The 22,592-nt window shown below is 37.7% G+C and overlaps 1 protein-coding gene across 3 annotated transcripts in view; it reads left to right on the top strand.

The window, feature by feature from the left end:
- The first annotated feature begins 608 nt into the window (after nucleotides 1–608).
- The window catches only part of ARMC1 (armadillo repeat containing 1), a 35,067-nt gene continuing 13,083 nt past the window's right edge, over nucleotides 609–22,592 (top strand). The window contains exons 1-3 of one of the 3 annotated variants that reach the window (XM_027638673.1): nucleotides 609–803; nucleotides 3,323–3,525; nucleotides 7,734–7,825. In XM_027638673.1, coding sequence (XP_027494474.1) covers nucleotides 3,334–3,525; nucleotides 7,734–7,825 — 284 coding nt within the window. In that variant the 5' untranslated portion in view covers nucleotides 609–803; nucleotides 3,323–3,333. Of the gene's footprint in view, nucleotides 804–3,319; nucleotides 3,526–7,733; nucleotides 7,826–22,592 lie in introns of all 3 variants that reach the window. The other 2 variants (XM_027638674.1, XM_027638675.1) reach the window with 2 other exon arrangements.

Here is a 22,592-nt window from a genome sequence, read left to right as displayed (position 1 = left end):
CTCGGGGTGTTTCCTCGTGCTGAATTGAATTAAGGATTACTTTGGGGGTGTTTCCAGCTTTACAAACTTTACTGAGAGCTTTGCTCAACCATTTCAAAATAAGGTGCAAAGCTGACGAGTGGAGGAATACGGAAATGGAAAACCTTTGAAACTTGGAGGGCACGGGGACCGAAACCTTCAATAAAGGATCCAGATGTTGGACCCGATGCTGTTAGAGGGTTTTTCCAGCCATAACGATTCCTTGATTCTATTTTAAAACAAATTTAATTGTCGGGGTCTCATAGAGTAGGGACTACCCGCTTCGGATTTCCAAGCGGGGAGTCGGCACTGCGTCTCCCATGCAGCATCGTGTGTGGTTCATACTATATTGTTTTACAGTACACGCTACGCTTTACTTGAGCAGTAAAATCAGCTTCTGGAGGTGACTGCCTGTGGAAAAAAAAAACCCAAACGGAGCTGCGGGGCCGCCGCTCCCTTACTGCCGGTCGGATGGGGTGGTCAGGACTGCTACTTCCGGACTACAAGTCCCGTCGTGCATCGCGCCCCGCCAGGAGCAAAGCGCGCAGAGATTGGGGGAGAACCGCTACCGGTTCTGGGCCAATCGCACCGCGCGGTGTTGCGCGGTGCCGGGTCAGAGCGGGCCCGGCGGGCGGTGCGGTGAGCCTGGTCCCGCCGCTCTTCCCGTTGCTGATTCCGCTGCTCTTCCCGGGCTTCACCGCCGCTCTCCGCAGGCCGCGCCGCTCCGCGGGACATGGGGGCGCGGGGCTGAGCTGTTCTGCCGCCCGAGGACTGCTTCTGCGACGGTAGGGCCCTGCCGGGGAGAGGAACAGGCCGCGCCGCATAAGGGCCGCGGGGGCGCAGCGGGTCCAGCCGAGGCTCCCTCTGCGCTCCCGGAGCTGGCGGTGCCCGGGGGCCGCGGGGCTGAGCCTCCACCGGGCGCGGGGCCCAGGAGCTGAGCTGCGGAGCCTGTTCGCCGCCGGGCCGTGGGCTCGGGCGCTCAGGGGGCGCTGGCAGCGGGTGCGGGCTGCGGAGGTGCCTCCCTGGGGCCGCTCCGACGGGGGCACAGAGCAGCAGAGAGAGAGAGAGCTGCGGTGCTTGTGCTGGGGTTTGATCTCAGAGCTACGAGGAGGGGAGATGAGCCAGCACCTGGCTCACTGCTCTGCCAGGCTCCTGAATTCTAAGTAACTTCTTAAAACTTGTAAAACAGCTTAATGTTTTTAATAAAAAAACGCCGGCGGGGGTGGAGGAGGCGAGTTTTCATAAAATTCGTTGTTGCAGGTCATAGTGAGAACTTAAGATATCCCCGCAGTTGTGGCTGAGGGGGGATGGAGAAGGGTCTGGGAGAACATAAAACCACAGAACGGTTTGGATTGGAAGGGACCTTAAAGGTCCTCTGGTTTCAACCCCTCTGCCGTGAGCAGGGACACCTTCCACTAGACTCAGAGCTCCATCCAACCTGGCCTTGAACACTTATAGGGATTGGGCATCCACAACTTCTCTAGGCAACCTGTTTCAGTGCCTCACCATCCTCACAGCAAAGGATTTCTTTCCCATACCTGATCTAAACCTACTCTCTTTCAGTTTGAAGTCATTCCTTCTTGTCATATCACTGTATGCTCTTGTAAAAAGTTCATCTCCAGCTGTCTTGTAGGTTCCCTTCAGATGAGTGTGGCCTAATGGGATAGGAGGGGGTAAAATTTGGTTTCTTAGTGTTTTTTTTTTCTTAGAAGATTAGAAAACAAAAGGTAAAAGATAATCAGGATAGAAGGAGTTGTGGGGATGATCTGGTGCTTGGGATGCAGAATTTGAACTCAGAGACTTTGGTTGGCATCATCTCCCCAACTGACTTGATTTTTAAGTTTTGAATAAATTCAAAACAATGTAAAGTAATAACATTAAAGAGAGTTGCTTTGTTTTTGTTTTGTTGATGGTTTTGTTTGGTTTTTTTAATTTAGAATTGTTTTCTTTGGAAATACAAACTTTTTTTTTTGATTGTGCTGCTGTATCTCCCAGTTAATCTCTCTTGGACTTGTGATAGTCAAGAAAAATACCCTGGAGACTAATCATTGGCATGTACTTTGCACTTTAGCACTGTCTTTCCTGAAGGAAGAAGCAGTGACTTGGAGATTAACAGTATTTTTTCTATGTGAAAATGTCAGAAATTATCATAATCCAAACACATGTTTATGGCTCGTTTTTTTTTTTGATGAGTGTGATTCATTTGTGTTGCTGAAAGGCCAACCTTTGGTGAGAAAACACTATATATAATGTTTGTACAGTAGTAGTTGGTTGACAAATGATGCTAAGAGATGTTAAAATGATGTTACAAATTTAATTTGTTTCATTTTTATTCGGGGAAAACGAGATATTTAACAAATTACCAAGACATATTTATTTACTTGCACTTTTATGCCTTAAAATAAGTTACTTGGATGAGCTGGTAGTTTGGAACAACCAGAACCACAGTTAGTGTTTAGTAGTTTCAGAGACACATAATCAATCTGAGGAAACAAACTAGTTTTTTGCACCAAGATACAGTATTTTCTCTGAGTAAGCTTATGCTTTTGTTGCTTGTTAAGTAGTTATTATTAAACAACTGTGAAATCCAATACTCTCAAGCTAACACGTGTCTCCTTTGAAATTGAGCTGGTGGCCTGGACTTCAGCTGCATCAAGGCGTGACCTGCTTGCTCTTCTTGTATTGACAGTGAAAAGGGAAAAAACCACCCCAAACCCAGCCTCTAAAACCCTTTTTGCCTTTGAGTATGGCCTTACAGTAGTTATTTTATATATATATATGTAAGTGCAGAGTAACGTTTTACGTTCACTGTTCTTGATGAAATGTTAGTATTTTGCTGACTTTTCTGTTTGATTTTAGTGTAAAACTTGTGGATTGCCAAAGCTACTCTGAAAATACGTATTCTGAATTTACATGTGTTTACACAGAAGTATGTTTGCAGATTTCTAGGGTGCCTTGTGAAAAAGTGATGGCTTTCCTGGAAACATTTGTCAATAGTGTAAAAAATACAAATGTGCTCTCATAGAGGCTGACAGGTCTGAAATAACATATAAGAAACAAATAAAAATCTTATTAACCAAATATACCTGTTCTTTGCATAGGAAGTTTAGATTTCTAGTTTACAAGTTTCAAGATCCAGTCAAGATCAATTCCATCCGTGTTTTGTGAATTCTAGTCCTTGTTTCTTATATACTTTTTTTGCTTAGAACTAATCAATACCTTTGCTCTTTTTCTTATCTGTGTTTTAGTTGAGGGTAAGTATTGTGGTAGCGGTAATACAGTTGTTTTTTTTTTTTACCAGCAGGTGTATTTTGTATGCATGGTGCATTAAAAATGAATTCCGCTATGAGTGAGGAGCCTGATGCACTCTCTGTAGTTAACCAGCTCCGAGATCTAGCAGCTGATCCCTTGAACAGACGGGCCATTGTTCAGGATCAAGGATGCCTGCCAGGTCTTATTCTGTTTTTGGACCATCCGAACCCTCCAGTTGTTCATTCAGCTTTACTGGTAAGTACTCTGGGGATAAATTTGTGTGTTGGTAGGGCATTTTCAAACTTCGTTAAACAAGTTGTTTAAACAAACAGTTTATAAACAAAACTGTTTTAACAGTTTGGTTAAACGAGGAAAAAAAACCCACCTGGTTTTATGTTGATATTCGTTATATGTGGTTTTTTAAAAAAAACATGTATTTCAGAAAATTTTTAGCAATGACACGTTATTCCAGGGTTGACTTTTTCAATATGTTAATTCACTTTGCATTTTTTCCCTAATACAGCTATTTCACTTTTTGTGTGGAGGGAGGTAAGGACCCTTAAATCTCTTTCTAAAGATGTAGTCATGGAGCTTGGTAAATACACACAGTGATTTGACATTCATGGTGTAAAAAACAAAAAAACCCCATATCATGGGGTAATTTAAGTTAGAAACAACCTCCAGAGGTTATGTAGTACAATCCCATGCCCAAATTAAGTGCACTAAAATCACAGCTCAAGGCTGTGCCTGTTTGGTTTTGAACACCTTGATGGATGGAGATTTAGTAACCTCTCTGGCACCCTGTTATATCATTTGACCACCCTCATGTTATTAAAACCAAACAAAACCCTCTCAAAACCCAAAGAACCAGCCAACCCAAAATCTATCGACATCTAATAAAACTTGTTCCAACTTTCATCTGTTTCTTCTCATTCTAAGTCATGAACACTGAAGTCTCAGTTTCTTATCCTGAATCTGAATACTAATTTAAAGTGCATTTATTGCTTAGAAGTGAGACAAACGAAAGTCAAAACTGAGTTATTTGAAGAATTGAATTAGGCTTTTAAGATTTTAAGTTACTGAAATTTATGTGGTGCTCTTTTTTTTCCCCATTTTTATGTCCTTATTGAATTGTAAATAATGTGAAAGAACAAAGAGCTCTGACTTTTACATGCAAGTAAACATTATTCTTTATGTCACTGAGACATCTCTGTACCATGATTTTTTATTCTTCTTTTAGGTTGCTGTCATAGTATATATTAGTAGACTTCTTGGAATTACCTTAGTGACTCTGATATTCTTCCGGGTTTTGGGAATAAGGTCCCATAGTTCAGAAAACCTATATCCTGCTAAGTGTTTTTTATATTAACCTTGTTGTAGCACTTGTCAGATTATAACGTTCTTCAGTAAGAGAACTTTGAGTTTACTGTACTTGGGAATATGTTGCGTTGGTTTTCTTTCCGGTGTGGTTTCCTTAGGTTCTGTTCTTAAAAGAAAATCTTGTTTGGATGTCTTTTTCCTTCCTTTGTTCCATTGGGCCGTGTATTCTCACAGCCTGCACGAGATTCAGAAATCAGTCTGTGCTCATGTTACAAAAACTAACTCTACACAAAAAAGACTGGCTTTGTCAGAGTGATGAGGACTGATGCAGTTTGCAGTGTGGTTCCACAGCCCCAGACAGTACTCAGGTTGTGTTGTAAGGGCATCTCGTTGGGTGAGAATGGGAGACAGATGGGTTGTTCCATTTAGGAATAATGTATGCTTAGAGTGTATTAAAAATTGGGATTTAGAGGAGACCATGCTAGATCCCGGGACCCTGGCTGCAATGAGAAGTGGATCAGTTTACTGTGAAAACATGCTTTGGTCTGCTACCCAGACTCCTTGTGTTCATGAGTTCTTGAACTGCTTAGGTTCTGTAGCTTTTAATATCTTCACTGATAACTTTTTAGATTTCATGTTTTGTATTTTTCTATTCTGAAAAGTCTTTTGGTTTTGTTTTTCTAGTCATCCCATTAGTCAAAAGGTGCTTCCATTTGGATGGGAATCATTAAATGTAATGATCTTTCATCAAGTTTATATCTTATAAAAGGATATACAGCACTGATTTTCAATTTCTTATTATGCTGTTCTGGGATTTCTCTAACTGTGAAATTATAATAGTCTCTATGAATCATAATAATTGCCTATTTAACTTTTTTGATATGTTATAGAACCTTTCATGGAAGGTGTTTTCCTCCCCCTGTGCAGTTACAACTCAGTCTTTTCTTCTGTCTGATCAAGAAGTGATATATATTTTCTGTAGTTTTCTCTTATCTTGATTTCAGGAATGCTTTATGATACACTTCAAATGCTAAGAGTTTTTAATGATTTAATTTAAAAAGATCAGAAGTAACCTGGGCAATACTGCTTTCTTTTCCTCTTAAATTTGGACTAAAATGTTAAAAAATAGGACTCTAAGAAACTACCTTAAAATTTCACTTAAAACCATCAAAGATGCCTTTTGTTATTAAAATTGGGAACAGTATGTTCTGTGTTGAAATATGGAGATATTCCTGTTGACTATGATGAACTTACTTGTGAACCTTAAAGGTAACATAGGTATGTGTTTAGCTGAACAAAGATTGAGCCAAAGTTCATAACAGTAACCTTCTCTGTGCTTTCAGTATACTGGATTTAATGAGTATAAATGATCTCACTTCTTGGAAGGTTCAGACCTTTGTATCTCCCATGGGGGGCAGGGGGAATAGGAACTTCCTTACGTTGAAAAGTTGGGTCACTTAAGTTGGTGTCACCACTTTGTATTTGGTGTTGTTTTAATGGAAGTTACATTTGTGAGGTAAGAGTTTGTAACAGATGGAAAAGAGACTGCCTGTGTTTTTGACTCAAAAAATCAGCTGTTAAGGGAATAGGTTTTTCTTTGTCCAACTAGATTGTACCCTTACTACATTGCCATAGACTAAAACATGAGAAACTTATTCCACCAGTAAGGATACATTTCATAGCATGCAAGTTAGTTCAGAGCTATTATTTAGGTATTTTCCCATAGTTGAAAAGTAAGATAATAATGCATATACAACATTTATAGACTGCAACTATTGATACTGATCCACATCAGTATCAGAAATAACAAAAATCACTTCTAAAGTTTTTATCATGCCAGACAGCAGCCAGAGTTTCTCAAAAGGCAATAAAATAGTCTTGTGAATTTTACCTAATATCTGCTGAAGATGACTTGATAAAAAAAACACCTCAAGTGATTAGTTCTCTATTTCTGAAGGGATTAAGGAGCATGTTATTTTTAAAGCAGTTACTGAGCAGCATAGCTGTTATATGACTATATTTAAAGAATTGGTGCACTTCTAAACCTGTCACAAAACCCTTTTTATAAATCATTGTATTTGTGTGTTGCAGGATTTTACAAGTGCAGTTCTTGTACCTGCATCAATAAAACACCTTTGGAAGTTCCTTCTAAGAAAACTTTTTCAACACAAACTATAGAGAGATGTCTCATGCAAAGAAGGACTGACACTGTAACTGGAAGGGAGTGTTATGTTAGGAGGATCATACAGATATACAGGTGCCAGCCGGGGTTAGCAATGTGAAACTGTGCAAAGAATCTACCTTCAAAGTCAAATAAACAAAATTTTGGGCAACAAACAAGTGTAAATACCCAGTTTAGGTAACGGTAAGATAAGCAGCTTGCTGCTGTTTGCATTCTGTTCCCGGAGTGATGGATTATTCATGCTTTGATGAATATTGCAGTTAATCTTCAAAAACCTACACATGTGGTAGCCCTCTTTCTGTGGACAGTAGAAACTTGGTGGTGCTGAGTTTTCTAGTACTGGGGAAACCGATAGAATTGATGGAAATTATATTAGAAGCATCATGTATAAAAATTACTTTAGGTCTCAGGTCACAAAAATGTTTGTTGGAAGGGACTTCTGGAAGTCATTGACTTCAACTTCCTGCTTGAATCGGGACTGGTCACCAGCACTCAGTCAGGTCAGTTGTAGCTTTGTCTCGTTGATTCTGCAGTTCCACTAGGTCATGTGTTCCAGTGTTGTAGTGCCTTCAGAGGGTTTTTGTAATATCTGATTTAAACTTCTCAAGCTACAGTTTGTGGCTGCTCCCCCTTGTTGCATTGTCTGCTGCTGTAGAGGAAAGCTGGGCTTGATCATCTTCATAAAGGCTTCTTGTGTAGCTGTAGATAGCTGTTAGATTGTCCCTTAGACTCTCAGCCAGTATAAGCAAACCCAGTCCCTCAGCCTTTTCTCTTAGATTAGATATTCTATGCTTTCTATGTATTTATAAGAATAAAATAATTTTTTAATGTTCACAGTAGATAAAATTTTTTCTCTTCTTACTAGAACTGCCATTGTGAATGTTTTGCAGTTATGCACTAGTAGAAATGACTTATAATGTACTGGAGGTATTACTGATCTGCTGTGATCCTCTTTTTTTAGGCTCTCCGCTATTTGGCTGAGTGCCGTGTCAACAGAGAGAAGATGAAGAGTGAATTGGGTATGATGCTCAGCTTACAGAATGTAATACAAAAGTAAGTTTACAATGGGTTTTTGGGTCCAAACAGTGTAAATTCTGATGCAAAGTGAAAGTTTTACTATGAATTTGTAGACTCTGTTCCTAGTATTTCATTCTTCCCTGTTGAAATACTGTAAAATGAAAACAATTAATTGCTTGCAACCACATAATTTCAAGGTAGTCAGACCACAGTCTACAAGAAATCTTAATTTGCAAGTCATTTGACAAAGAACAGTTTTCTTTGCCTTGTTACTGATAACTAATTTTGTCCCTTCCCTTTAGTTTCTCTTATAATCCTTCTCATCATTGTAAAAGGGTGTCTTGCAGTAGTGCATTTAATGAAATTGTTTGGTATCTGCCACATTTATTCTTTGAATCTCACCTTTGGGAAGGGAATTTTTTTCCATGTATTTTTGAAGGTAATATATCTGCAGCTCTCTGTTGAGGAAACATCTTGCAGGTGGAGTAGAAGCTAATATGGTTTGTAGTCTCTGATATCTTTGTACAGTGTGTCATCTGGGTTCGAACACTCTCAGGATAGGGGGTGAACATCCACAGCCTCCTTGGGCAAGCTGTTCCAGTGTCTAACCACCTCACAATAAAGAATTTCTTCCTAATCTAACCTAATTTTTCCCTCTTTCAATTTATACCTCTTTCTTCTTGTCCTATCACTACAGTTCCTGATGAAGAGTCCCTCTCCTGCTTCCCTGTAGGCCCCCTTCAGATACTGGAAGGTTGCTAAGAGGTCTCCATGCAACCTTCTCTTCCCCAGACTGAACAGCCCCAACTTTCTCAGCCTGTCTTTGTAGGGGAGATCCTCCAGTCCTCTTACCAGCTTCATGACCCTTCTCTGGACTTGCTCCAACAGTTCTGTGTGCTTCTTACGTTGGGGACGCCAGACCTGTTTGCTGTATTCCAGGTGGGGTCTCACAAGAGCAGAATAGAGGGGGAGAATCATCTCCTTGGGCTTGCTGGCTACACTCCTTTTGATGCAGCACAGCATTCAGTACTCTTGTTATTAGATATTGCAGGATTATTGTTGTATCTCTGTCTGACACTACTTACCTGTCTATATGTGTGAACCTGAAAAACTGGAGGGAAGATTCTGGTCTGTACACAAGTCTTGTGTGATACGTGATCTAGGAAATATTACAACTGTTTACCTTGCTTTACTTCATTAAATTTGCTGAAACTAAGAAGATTATGTATTGGCATGGAATTCTGAATTATGCCGAAGTATCATCTTGTTATTCACCATTTACCCGAAACACAAAGACTTAAAAAAAATGTCTTAAGAAGAACAATGATGGAAATGACTAAAATTCAGAAGATTTGCCAAATTTTTTTGAATAATGTAATAATTATACCTTTTTAAAATGATAGGTGTCTTGAATGTGACGTATGGGGGGGAAAATGAAATTTAAGTCTTACAATTTTCACCTTTTTTTAAGAACAAGCATAATTAAGGTAAAATATAGAGAAGTCTTTTCTTTCTACTGTTATAATAACAATAAGACCTGAAATGTTTAGGTAATAACAGAAGCATGTATTTCAGAAGAACTTTTAGTATAGATTACGTGTCTATTTAGAGCGCAGAGACATCCTGAAGAAGTTGTTGAGAGGGGAATGGTAGTTCATTATCAGTCTCTACAACTTACAGATATTACGTGGGAAACATTGAAGAATTTCATGAAAATCTCTTCAGCATTTTTTTCTAGGTTTCCATTTCAGGGGTCAAAAGAATGTGAAGTTCAGAAATGTGTAGGAAAGGAGAGATAAGTCAATAAAAACTGGAAATCTTGTAGGTGTTTTTTTTTCTAGAAAGCTCTTTGGCAAGAGTAAGAACATTCGTTTGATTTGTATGCTTGTAACATTTGGAAAGTGTGATATCATGAAAATTTAAATACATAGCATCTTCAAATATAAGACTTTGTCATGTGCTTGTCAGGATTTTAGGTTTTAATGTTGACAGGAAATGCTGAAGTTAAGTTTTGTATTGCCTGCATAAATATGAAGAAAGATGGTTGAGAAGTGCCTAGAAGATAGATGTAAAATGATTTTTGTCACAAAAACCCAATGGTTTGGGGTTGTGGTTTGTTTTGTTAGAAAGTCTGTAGGGGAGAAAACTAGATCTCTACAGTCTTTAATTTGTTTTACAAAATGTAGGTTTTAGCATTTAACATGATTTCAGTTTACCAGAAGATTATATTGTATGAACTGAAACTAAACATTAATAGGTCTTAATTAATGGTCTTAATGACTGACTGGTCATGCTGTGTGTTCCCTTTTACTTCTAGAATCTGTGTATTTAGCTCATCACTCTGTCTAAAATATTGTTATTATTTCCAGAGTTTGGTTTGGGATTTAGATTTTTTTTTTTGGTGATATGTTACAAAAATGCAAACAAATTGTACAAAAAAGATAAAGAGTTCTGACAGAATTCTACTTTTCTGGTTATTACTTCGTTCTCTCAAGCAAGACAGAACTCAGCATCTTTTGGACCAAAAGGCAAGTCACAAACTGAGTATTTGTCATAGTTCAGACTTAAGTTGATGTTTGGCAGTGCTAAACTGACACTGTGTTAGGAAGTTGAGTTTGTCCAGAATTCCAGTTCTCCTTTGCTTTCAGTGATGCAAATCCTGAAATTTGAGGGCTTTTCTCATCATGTATCTCTTTATAAACCTTGAAGGTCTTTGTATTAGAGACCTCAAGTTCAGGTGTGGAATTTCTTGTCATAACCTACCTACAGCTAATGAGTCTAACAGATCTTTAAATGGTCAATGCCATCAACTGGAAAGTAGTTGGAATTGATTTGCTATTGATGACTTCTTGTAATAGTACATGGGAGCCTCAGGCACAGACCCAAACCTTTTTGGTGTAATAGACAGCCAGTGGAAAAAGAATATAGCACTTCCTAAATTCATAATCATGAAGGTAAAGTACTGTTTCCTTCATAAGACTGCTGAGGATGAGAGTTGAAATTGAGTGCCAGCTGTTTATCCAGTCATGGAATGGCCTGGGTTGGAAGGGACCTTAAAGATAGTCTAGTTCCATGCCATGGGCAGGGGCACCTTCCACTAGACCAAGTTGCTGAGAGCCCCATCCAACCTGCCTTGAACACTTCCAGGGATGGGGGATCTGCAGTTCCTCTGGGCAACCTGTTCCAATGCCTCACCACCCTCACAGTAAAGAATTTTTTCCTAATATCTAATCTAAATCTACTCTCAATTGGAAACCATTCCCCCTTGTCCTGTCACTACATGCTCTTGTAAATAGTCTCTCTCCATCTTCCTTGGAGGCTTCCTTTAGGTACTGGAAGGATGCAATTAGGTCACCCCAAAGCCTTCTCTTCTCCAGGCTGAACAAACCCAATTCTCTCAATCTTTCCCTGTAGGAGAGGTGCTCCATCCGTCTAATTATCTTGGTGCTTTCCTCTCGACCTGCTCTAACAGATCAGTGTCCTTCCTGTGCTGGGAACCTCAGTGATAAGCAGTAAGTCATACTGCATCATGAAGAATGGGTAGGAAGTAAACGAGAAATCCAAGTTTAACAGTAGTTCTTTGAGGTACCTTAATATCTTCTTTCATGACTTACCCATCCTCTAGCATTATCTGATCAGCTTTTTTTGTATTTGCTTATAATAAGTATTACAGCTCAGTTGTGAAAATCTTGTTGCTGCTTAAAATGCATGTCTGCCTGACTCCTTAAGGAACAAAGGACAGGTTTTAGGTTCACTGTGCTTGATTTTTGGAGATGTATGAACATTATTTTTTGCTAACAGAAGAGTAACAGATCTTAAATGTAGATACTGGAGGTTATAGGTTCTAGAGGAGAAATATGAAATGTCAGCTCTGAGGAGTACAAAATAAAAATTTGAAGGCAACGAGATATTTTTATGTTTAGGACTTTTTTTTTCAAACTGAAACTTGATTTAGAACACATATGACTTTCTGAGATACTTCATACGAAAGGCTTCATACACTTCCACATTTATCTAGGACGTATGAAAAGCTGTTCAAGTTTTGTGGAATATTTCAAAACATTTTTCGAAAGTGAAGGTTTCTGATGTCCTGTTCTATACTTGCTGCTGTTTTCCTTAACGTGGGAGATTTTTTCTTCTGTTAGTCTACATCTGCTTATTTTTAAGTAAAACTGAATGCATCTTTCCATGTTACAATCTAGAAGTAAGCAACAACGTTGGAGAGAAATCAGACCTTTAAAATTCCAAAATTCCAACCTTTTTAATTTGGTTTTTTTACTGACTGATACTGCTTTTTGGCTATTTAAAAAATGTTTTGCTCCCTTGTCAGGTGACTGAGTACCAGTAAGTGTGTGTGCAGAACTGTTTATGTAAATAGGTAAAAAGGAGAGGAAAAATTGAAGCTCATTGGATAATGAGCTCCATTATCCAGTTCCATTCATTGCATTCCAGCAGTCATCAGCAGTTATTTAATATTGAAAACTGGTTTAGTTGCTGGCTTTATGAATTGTATAGAGGACTTAATGTGTCCGTACGGACTTTCTAAAATGTTATTAGCAGCTTCTAGAATTAAAATTAATTAGGATTTATAGCGTACAAGGAAATATACTAATTTGTGTTCAGAGTGAAAGTGACTTTTGATGGACAGTAAAGGTCAAAGTTCATAATTTTTCATAATCTTTATGAGCAGCATAATGGTACTGTTTAAATATAACTAGTATGTATTTAAAAAAAACACTGATGAAGAGTCAATATACTAAATAGCTCTTATTATGGAACGGCAAATTACTGAGAGTAAAATTCCAATTACTTAGCTAAAAGAGCTTTTCAAGATAGTCTTCCTTTGCCAGGGTGTCAGATTTAACAAGCTGAACTAAATCCAGTGCATTAATCAGCTCTTCCAATTTATTACTTGCCTAAGAAGATTAGGGCAATTAATATGTGTTTAATTAGAGTCCCTTGCAGATCTGGTAAAATACATGCAGTCTGTAATTACTGACTTCTTACTCAGTTTTAATTTTGGTAGTCTTAATTACCTGCACTTTTTGAAAATTTAATTATTCGTTGAAACCAGCAAAGTTTAAATTTATGATGTCTAACAAAAAAAAAAAAAGCAAAAACCTAGTGTTTCAGGTAGTGTTTGCTGAAATTTAAATAGTAGGGATATAGCATCATAATAATTTTTATCATTTTTTTGATTGTGTGACGTACTACTTTTTCTCTTGTGAGAAAGGAGGAATGGTTGGGGAAAGACAGGGTAAAGGTCATATATTAATTAGCAAGTAGGCAAACTATGTATTTAAAGGGGTATCTGATGATGAAAGGGATGTTGCCATATAACTAGCTTCAAAGTAATATTTTATGAGAAACTACAGCTAAAAAAAATTCTGTGAACTTTTCACATTTAATACATTTATGCTATTAATTGGAATACCTAAATTCTGATCTGCAAAAGAGAAGGAAATAGCTTTTTGTAGACTGTAGAGATTTTATTTTTCTATACCTGAATCACTTAGTCATCTTGGTTTTGTTGTCCTTGGTATGTGGGTTCATTTTAACACATCAAAATTGAGAAATATTGGAGATTGGGTAATGGGAAGCGTGATTTGGTTGCGTGATTATTTTTGGACTCTACCATACTTGTGATTCTGCACTGAGATGTTGTGTTTTTGGAGAAAAATATGGTTATTCTAGGTCTTAAGTATTCATGTCAGCAAGAGGTTCCAAGAACTTTGGGTTTAGAAATTATTTACAAATTGCAGTATCATCTGGAACAATAGTAATACACACATCTCTGTATATTTCACCTTAACTTTCCTGGCAGGCCTTTCCTTTCCTGTTACTTTCCTAAGCCTCCTTGTTTTACCCACTTTGTTACATTTTGTCTGTTATAAGGTAAGTGCATCTAGAAAATGACACCACTGGTATGCTGGTGCATCTCCTCAGGCTGTGGGGCTCCCTTGTATTTATTTGTATTGTGTTGTAGCAATGTGCTTGTTAATAATAGATGGTCGGGGCAGGAGGACACCTGCAGGCTGTTTTATTCAGCATTGTTAGGCAAAGTAGCTTAATGTCCCCCTGTCCCTTTGATACCCCTAGTTTCTTTGAAGAAAATTTTTACTGTAATTTTCTAAATCTTACAAGTTTTGGACGTAGATTGTTTCTTGAAGTTATTTTTGAGAAAGCATCTTCTTTTCCCCCACTAAAAGAAAAAACACAAACAAACAAAAACCTCAAAGCAATGCAATATTAGGAAATGTAGGAGACATCAGTATGTCCTCTTTAAATATACCATGTTATTTGTTCCAGGTGACTGAAAGCTTCTTTTGTCTGTCAGACAACTTCCTGGTGTTTGAAGAGGTTCTCTCTAGGAAGGAGTGGAGGGACAGGAGAGAGGGTTCAGTGTTGTGGGCTACTTTGGTCAGTTAGGCATGTAAAACTTCGTGCTCTTTTTGTTTGTGCATCATGGCAATCTCACAAGAGTTCAGACTTAATCATGGTTCAGCAGTTGGTTTGTTCCAAGACTTTTTTTTTGTGCATTAGTTGTATTTTGTCTATATCCTGTAGTGTGTTTTTCAGTGTTATGAACAATATAGGAAGTCACGATCTCAACACAGAGGTGCAGGCAGGGGTACAAATGGAAACAATAAATAAAACACAAAAAGCATTACCTAGTGGTGTAAATGGTGTAAAATCCTAGTGTTACAGTATTGGTGTTAACCTAGACTTCAGTCGTGGTCTAGTAGGCTTTCTAGGAGAATCTTATGGTTGTTGTAAGTAAATAGGGCTTAAAGGCTTGGAAAAATGGATATCATTTTTAAGAGTAGTCCAAGACTGGATTGTCTGCAATTCAAATGTAGCTAGTAATTTACATGTTGAAATACTGCCGTGGGTTTATATTTTGCAGGTGTTAATAGAAATTAGCAGTCTTGTAAATAACTGTTCTAAAAGATTTATTATGAGAGGTACAATTTAGGATGTGCTTACTGGTTTTGTTTGTGCCTGTAGAATTGGTCACTGAGAAGAATAAGAAAGCATGATCAAATGTAGGGCACAGACACCTTCCAAGATGTACTTTTGTTTTAGGGGCAGGGGTGGGAAGGAGTTATTGGGGTTTTTTTTGCTTGTTTATCTCGGGACCTCTCTTTGGTCAGAGACATTCCACAATCATCATTTCTACTTGCATGCAACTTACTTGCTTAGTGAGCTCTATATGATCAGTACGGTTTCTGTACTCAACAATTAGGTGTTTGTTAACCTCTAGTTTTGGATTTTTGTGTGTTTATATTATTATTTTTCTCTTTCTGTCATGTGTGTAATTCCTATTACAATGTTTTTCACTGCAGTTAGAAATGCAGTTTGCTTTCCAAGCTAATACTTTTACCTTAAAACTTCCCACTTGTCTGGCATCTGTATCAGGACTGTTGGTTGTGTGGCTTTTCATCATCTGACATCTGTATCAATTTAATCTGGGTACTATGCACCCATAGACCTTTTAATATACCAGTTCAGTACAATACTAGTTCAATTAGTTCAGCCTTAAGTATGCTACTTCAATGCATTTGCACGCTCCATGGAACAGCAGAACTTCTGTTACTGGTTTCTGTGCAGCCCTTGCACAGAAATGCAGAGCTTTCTCTGACACTGCAATGCCTGCATTTCAGCAGTTTCTCTGGTCCCTTTATTTGGTATATATTTCATTTTCTTGGCATTTCAAAAATTTCGGGTAAGTTGACAAATAGTGAGATAACAAAGTAAGTAGTCATTAATGCAATGTTTTTATGTAGCGTAAGATTTAGAGAGTACCTGCAAGTTCTTCAAAATCATGGCCTTCAGCTGGTTTACAATGACTGGCTTAAGAGTATGACAAGCAGTGCAAGTAGTTGCCTAAGCATCAAAGTGCCTAAGTTCTACAGTGGTGGTTTATGTAAAATATTGAAAAGACACTTTACCAAATCATAGGTTCCAAAAGTCACTTTACCAAATCATAGGTTCCTAAACCTGGAAAAGAATTTTCAGTACCTGTTACTGAGTGTATAGGCATTATTCTGGTGTTACTTTTCTGACAGACAGAGGGGCACAATCATAATTGCTTTGAGTGCTTTTTATTTAAATGGGGGAAAAATAATCAGTTGAGAAGTTAAAAATGAACTAATTGCTTTTTATTGTAGGCAAGAACAATTGTGATGAGTATTGCAGAATAAAAAAAGTGAAGAACTTTGAAACATTGAAAAAAGTGTGTTAAATATAAAATAAATTCATTAAAAATACATCTGTTTGAAAGTTTTGTGCTCAATGTCTTAACTCCCTACTCCAGTCAATTTCTAAATAAAGAAGAAAGTGGCTAAGTATTTTAGAAAGCAGTATAAGTTTAAGGTGTTTTTACTTCCTATTTTTTCTGCAGACCTTATATTAAAACACATAGGGAGCTCTAAGGAATGATTATAAAAGATGAAGTGGTTTACAGAGTGAGACACAATGTTATGATATGTTAAAAATAATGGAATCTAAATTAGTATTTAAATAACTGCTGACTGTAGGGTAGGAAAAAAATACTATAATGCTGAACTTAGTGATTCAAGATGCGCGTGACATGGTGTGCCAAAAAGCAACTGTCTTTTCTTTTTATGGTGGGATTCTGTACTGAGGTGGAAGGGGAGAGATTTAAGTGGATTGACAGAAGAGTCAGGATTAGTAATGGCAATGCAGGATGCCTTTAACACTCAATAAACCTCATCATCAGCTGGTGTCAAACACATTTTACGAATACAGTGACCTTCACTGGTTACTGTTGAATTTACAAGAACAGTGCTTAGGTAGGTTCTTCCATATGCTGACTTTTGCTGACAGCTTACAAAAATTAAGGATTAAGAAGCATTGAAGTAAAAGTAGCAAGTTCTGTTGTGAATATTTAATATTAGTGCAGATGTGGATTGAGTGTATTTTAGGCTGGAGCCATTTATTTATGAAAGGGAAGTTGATAAATAGCACTGTGAAGTTCCTCATTTTTCCTTGCCAGTGTCATTGTGTCTATATTTGGGTTACAGTGAGTTTATCCACAGATAATATTTGTTCCTGTTTTTTTGACCTTCATGGTAAGAATCTCAACAAAATTGCAGATTCTTTTTCTAATAAACCATAAGTGTCTGGCTTAACCTTCTATTTTTATTTTTTATTTTCTGAGTGCTGCTTGATTGATAAACATAGTAAGGTGCTGATGTATGATTAGAAGCTACGTAGTTTTACGTGGCTATTAGAGGCAGTAAATGCTACAAAGGGAAATGCCTAAAAAAATTAATGATGAAACAGTCTTCATTAACAGTTTCTGAATGGAGTTGTTATTTCAGAAGAAAGTGAATTTTGCTCTGGAACAACTAGTGCAAAGTGAATATGTTATTCTGAATTACATGTATTTTTATCCAGGAATGTGTTTTGATACTTTGTTTTGCAGTACCTGCTACAATATCTTTCAGCAAGATATCCATTGAATTTTACATGTAGAAAGTCCTATCTAGTAACTTGGAACAAGTTAAAATTGTTAGCACATTCTGTATTTATACAGTACATCATCAAGTTCCCACAACATTTGTTTTAAACCTTGGTGTATGCTTTGAACTATTTTGCATGGGGCAGTCCCTTTAGCTAGAAGTGAAACCACTAATACTGGCTTGCTTAAAAAATAAAATAACCAAGTCCTTTGCTAATAAATAAGTAGCTGAAGAGTAGGAAAACAAGATGTTGAAATAGTTACCTACTTCAAGTCTCTGCTGAGTAGATATTAACTATATTAGCAAATTAGTCAAATACAAAGCTTACCTAGAGACATGCCTACATAGATTAAACCTGCATTTTTTTTTCTCTGGGACAGGTTGGTGCTGTAGCTTGATTCTTATTATTCATACAGGTTTTGTTTGGGGAAGCCCTTTTCTGTAAGTTTGGAAACTTTTTGTTTGTTTGTTTTTTTAACTTTCTCCAGTAAATTTCAGGGAAATAATCAGATGTACCATACTTCTCAAAATTAAAATAAATGGTGGGGTTTTTTTAAAAATATAAATGGATTTTCCAGATAATTATATAGTATAATCATGTATTGTTATATTATGTACTTAATGCTGTTAGCATGTTGATAACACAAGAAAGTGATATTTAGCTTCCTTCAAGATGTTTGTAAAATCCTTCAGTACCAAGCCTAATGTCAGCACTACTGATACTGCTACCTGGTTGCTACAGCATTATTCCTGGGAAGGATTGGCTTTTTAATGGCAGCATCTTGAGTCTTTCACTGTAAAGGACCAGAGGCAGTTGTTTCCCTTAAGAATTCTTATTTTTTTTAACCCTGATGCGATTTGTTGAAGCCATATAATAAACATGATTTCTGCCATATAAATCCATGAAATTATTACCGTTCATTAGCAGGCAAGATGTTAGAATTAGCTACTGTGAAATGCAGTATGGAGTTTGTGTCTGTTATGCAGACTCTTGTCTAGCAAATGCTACTATGAAGCCTTTTGAGTTTAGTTGAGTAACAGGCCCTGATTTTTATTTTTTTTTTTAGTTTTTGTAGATGGCGAGTATGTCCATATGGTAGATACCAAGCTGTGGAAGATGAAAAGTTGATTTTCTATTTAGTGTATAAATAGCAAGAATTAAACAAAATTGGATGAATAGCTGGGTTAAGCATATGGCATATGTTCAAATTTGTTATCCTGTTCTTGAAAGTTCCTTCTCTTCTCATGATCAGAGGACAATAGAATGAATCAGGAAAATGTTCTAAGTAGGATAATTACTCCATTTGCCGAATGTTTGATTGTATCACAGTCACTGATTTTACAGCAGTCAATGGGACTGTACTGTGATTTTACTCATATTTACAATTTATATTCTTGCAGAATACACCATCTAAGGAGTCTTTCTGCTGTGCCTTTTGCCATCGGATATGTCTGTCTCGTATTGGCCTCATAAGCCACCAGCGTGCCTGTAACAAATGTGGATAGAGCCTTCCCAAATCTTCGTTAGCAAAGCCCAGCCATGATGATGAATTCATATTTAATATTTAGGCTTGCTTTTTTCGTTTTCAGCAGTCTTCAGAACATCCCAGCATTTACATGGGGTTTCTGTACATTTTCAGGGTCAGTAGCCATATGATGGAAATTGAGCTGTAAGTGGCACTGGGAATCCAATCCTCACTCCTAATTTCAGTGAGGTTTATCTCGTTTAGTATAAAATCAAACTTACAACATCAGGTTTCTTTGTGCCATTACGAGCTTTTTAGTTTAGTGTCTCCTGGTCAAATTGTCACAGCCAATAGTGTGAGTAGAGTCTGGAAGACTGGCCAAGGGGCAAGCATCTTGCAGTTCTAGAGAGTATTCTAGGAAAATGTGCCTGACCTTGCCTTGTTACTGTGGTGTGACAGCCTTGGAGCACATAGTTGATACCACATAGGTCCATTGAACAGTCCACCTGTTTGGTCTTGGGATTTGTAGTTCCATATGCTGCTGCTTATTCTGTCTCTTAAAACTTGCCCAGTCTTACAGGTTCTCGTTTCTCCTGTTTTACACATATGAATTGTTTTTCCTGTTATTAACCTGCTACTATGCTTTGATAATGCTTGATATGTTGTTGTTGGCCAACAGAAGAATCCTACTGCCTGTATGCTTTAGGATTTTGACTTCCTTCTTTTTGAAGAAAACAGGTGATGATCATTTTTGTCAGCTGCTCTATAATATTTTCTGGTCTTTGTGTTTTGGGGCTGGAGGGAACTGATGTGTACTGTGAAGTGTGGCATGGTAATAGCACCATAACGGGACTCTGAGAAGGTGTGCACTGAAGTAATGGGGCTCTTCAAGTTGTTTTCAAATGATGTGCCCATTGCCTGGAATGAGTCAGGGAAGCAGCAGTGATCCCACTGTATGATGGGATGCACTAAAAGCTCACAAGAAAGAGCAGCATTCTTGGAGGTAAGAAAGAATTTTGACCTGGCACTGGAGCAGAACAGCCAGAAAAACAGCTAGATCGGATAACTGTCTTGAAACAGATTGCTTTTTCTCTAATACCATGCTCTTTCTTTAGGCTTGTCATTCATGCTCAACACTTTTATCAAAACCATGTCAATCACTGTGTCTTACTTCTAAAATGAAGGATCAGTGGTTTCCTACCCCTTACAGAATGTAGCAACTCTTTGCAGCTTACTGCTCCCTTTAGTTGTTGCTGGAGACAATTCCTGTCTTTAAGTAGAGGAAGAATGGGCTCCAAAAGAAATTAGTCACCTGGAAACAAATATATCAGTGGTCTTAATGCACAGTTGATTTAATATCCATTTGTTAGCCATTTACAACCATAATTAAATGATAACTCTCTACCATGTATATGCTTCAAGTATTCTAATTAACATGCATTTGCCCAACAATGTATTTAGATAGAATTGATGCCAATCCATGAAATTCTTACTTATGCTTTTTGTGTCATATTGGATACTACATTTATTGCAGCGAATGAAGTTCATTACAGAAATAAAATGATGGTTGAAAATATTACTACTTAGGATCCTAGGGAAAAATATTACAGAATCACAGAATATGCTGAGTTGGAAGGAACCCACAGGGATCATTGAGTGCAGCTCCTCCTGGCCCTGCACAGGACCATCCCCAAGAGTCACACCATGTGCCTGAGAGTATCAACCAAACACTTCTTAAACTCTGTCAGGCCTGGTGCTGTGACCACTTCCCTGGGGAGCCTGTTCCAGTGTCCAACCACCCTCTGGGTGAAGAACCTTTCTAAACCTCCTCTGACACAACATCAGGCCATTCCCTCGGGTCTTATAACTGGTCACCACCGAGAACAGATAAGAGCCTGTCCCTCCTCTTCCCCTCAACAGAAAGTTGTAGACTGCTCTGCCATATAGGGCAGTATTCACATGTATGAGAAAGACTGGGATCAAGTGAAAATATCTGCTTCTGTGTGATCATAAGTTTTCTCAATGATAAGTTTTCTCAATGATAAGTTTTCTCAATGATAAGTTTTCTCAATCATAAGTTTTCTCAATGTGATCATAAATTTTCTCAATGATCTTATAGATCATTCTATAAGTGGAGTCTCTCAAACTAGTAGTTTAAGGAAAAATGATGCATTTGTTACATTCATTGATTTAGGATTTTTCTGTGAAAGACTAAGTTAAATCTGAGTGTTGTTTTTACTTTTAATTTATGAGTAGGTTAATTAGGGTGGGGTTCAGCTGAGGTCTTGCCAATTATTGGAGCCTTAACTTAGATAATGAAGACATTTTTCTTCTTCAAACTCTTCGTATTTGTTAGACTGTATTGTGTAGTGGAATCTTTTTGAAGACCTGTGCTTTAACTTTCCATTACTTTGTAAAATCCTGAAGCTGTCAGTAGAAGAAATTTTACCTGAATTGACTTTAAAAGGTTGAGATCTATACCACAGGCATTCTCCATGAATTGAAAGGCTGTGTGTCATGCTCCCTCACTTATGGGGCCATGCATGCTGAAAGTATATATAGTACAGACTCTTTGTATGTGAAAGTCTCTATTACATAAGTGGTGTACTGTGAATGTACTATTCCTGTATATAATTTTTCTTGCTTGGATCTTAACAGAGTTCTGGGAGTGAGTTTTGTGACAGAAAGAGTCTACCTCTGGTTGCCCTCTTCTCACAGAGATCTCTCAGCCTTTTGGAGGGGATAAACTGTAGCACTTCTCCATGTATCCTGAGAATCACAGAATATCCTGAGTTGGAAGGGACCCACAAAGATCATTGAGTCCAGCTCTTGGCCCTGCACAGGACAGACTGACAGGTCAACATTGAGTTGTAAGCGATGCCCCATTCTGGAGCTAGAAGTTGAGAATGGTCTGTCTTTGGATCTCTTACTCCTGAGCAATCCTGGGGAAAAAGATCCTTTGGCACAAGGCTGAGATTGGTCCCTAGATTACAAATTAAACTCTTGAACTACATCAGATTTGGTTAAGAGAGTAAAAATGTAAACTCCTGAATAAGCTTGTATACATTGAGATTTTGATCTATGTTGTGAAATTACTTGAGATTAAAGTATTTCTTTGGTATGCCTGTGTGATCTCATTTTTGGCTTTATATTAAATTTATACTAAATTTACTCAATACAATTATTGTGCTAAATAGGACAACAAAGAAATCATATATTTTGAGAGAGAAAACTGTGGGAGCAGTGTTTTCCTAAAATCAAATGTCATGTTTGAACTAGTGAATTATTGGGGTTTTGAGTTTTGTATTAAAAGTTTCTAAATTGTTATTATAAGGTGTAATAATCTCAAATAGCTTTTCCTTCATGCTATAAGCTAAGGTGGAACAGGTTGCCCCATCCCTGAAGGTGTTCAAGGCCAGGTTGGATGGGGCTCTAAACTACCTGGTCCCTGCCCACAGCAGTGGGGTTGTAACGAGATGATCTTCAAGGTCTCCTTTCAACCCAAACCATTCTGTAATGATTCTGTGAAGGTGAAAACATTTGGAATGCAATTGACAAATTTTAATGACTTTGAGAACAAAGCCTTCCTTTTTGCATCTAGTCTTGCCTTTAGTTCATGTTGCCTTAAGATAAAACAATTTAGGACCGATCAGTGAACTGTAAGTCTAAATATGGGAGCAGGAAATTTCTGAAATCAGTCTGTCTAATTGTCAGATGCCTTAAGAGTTATGTAAGCTGTCATGCAGAACTCTTTGGAAGACAATGTATAAGGAAAATAGTTGCCAGGAAAATTAAATAAATTTGTGCTTTACATAAAAGCCTATCTCCTAAAATACTCTTAATCTGAAA

This window comes from Corapipo altera, unplaced genomic scaffold, assembly GCF_003945725.1.
Source record: "Corapipo altera isolate COAL_440 unplaced genomic scaffold, ASM394572v1 49, whole genome shotgun sequence".
Classification (NCBI taxonomy): Eukaryota; Metazoa; Chordata; class Aves; order Passeriformes; family Pipridae; genus Corapipo; species Corapipo altera.
This window is presented reverse-complemented; position numbering and strand designations above follow the sequence as displayed.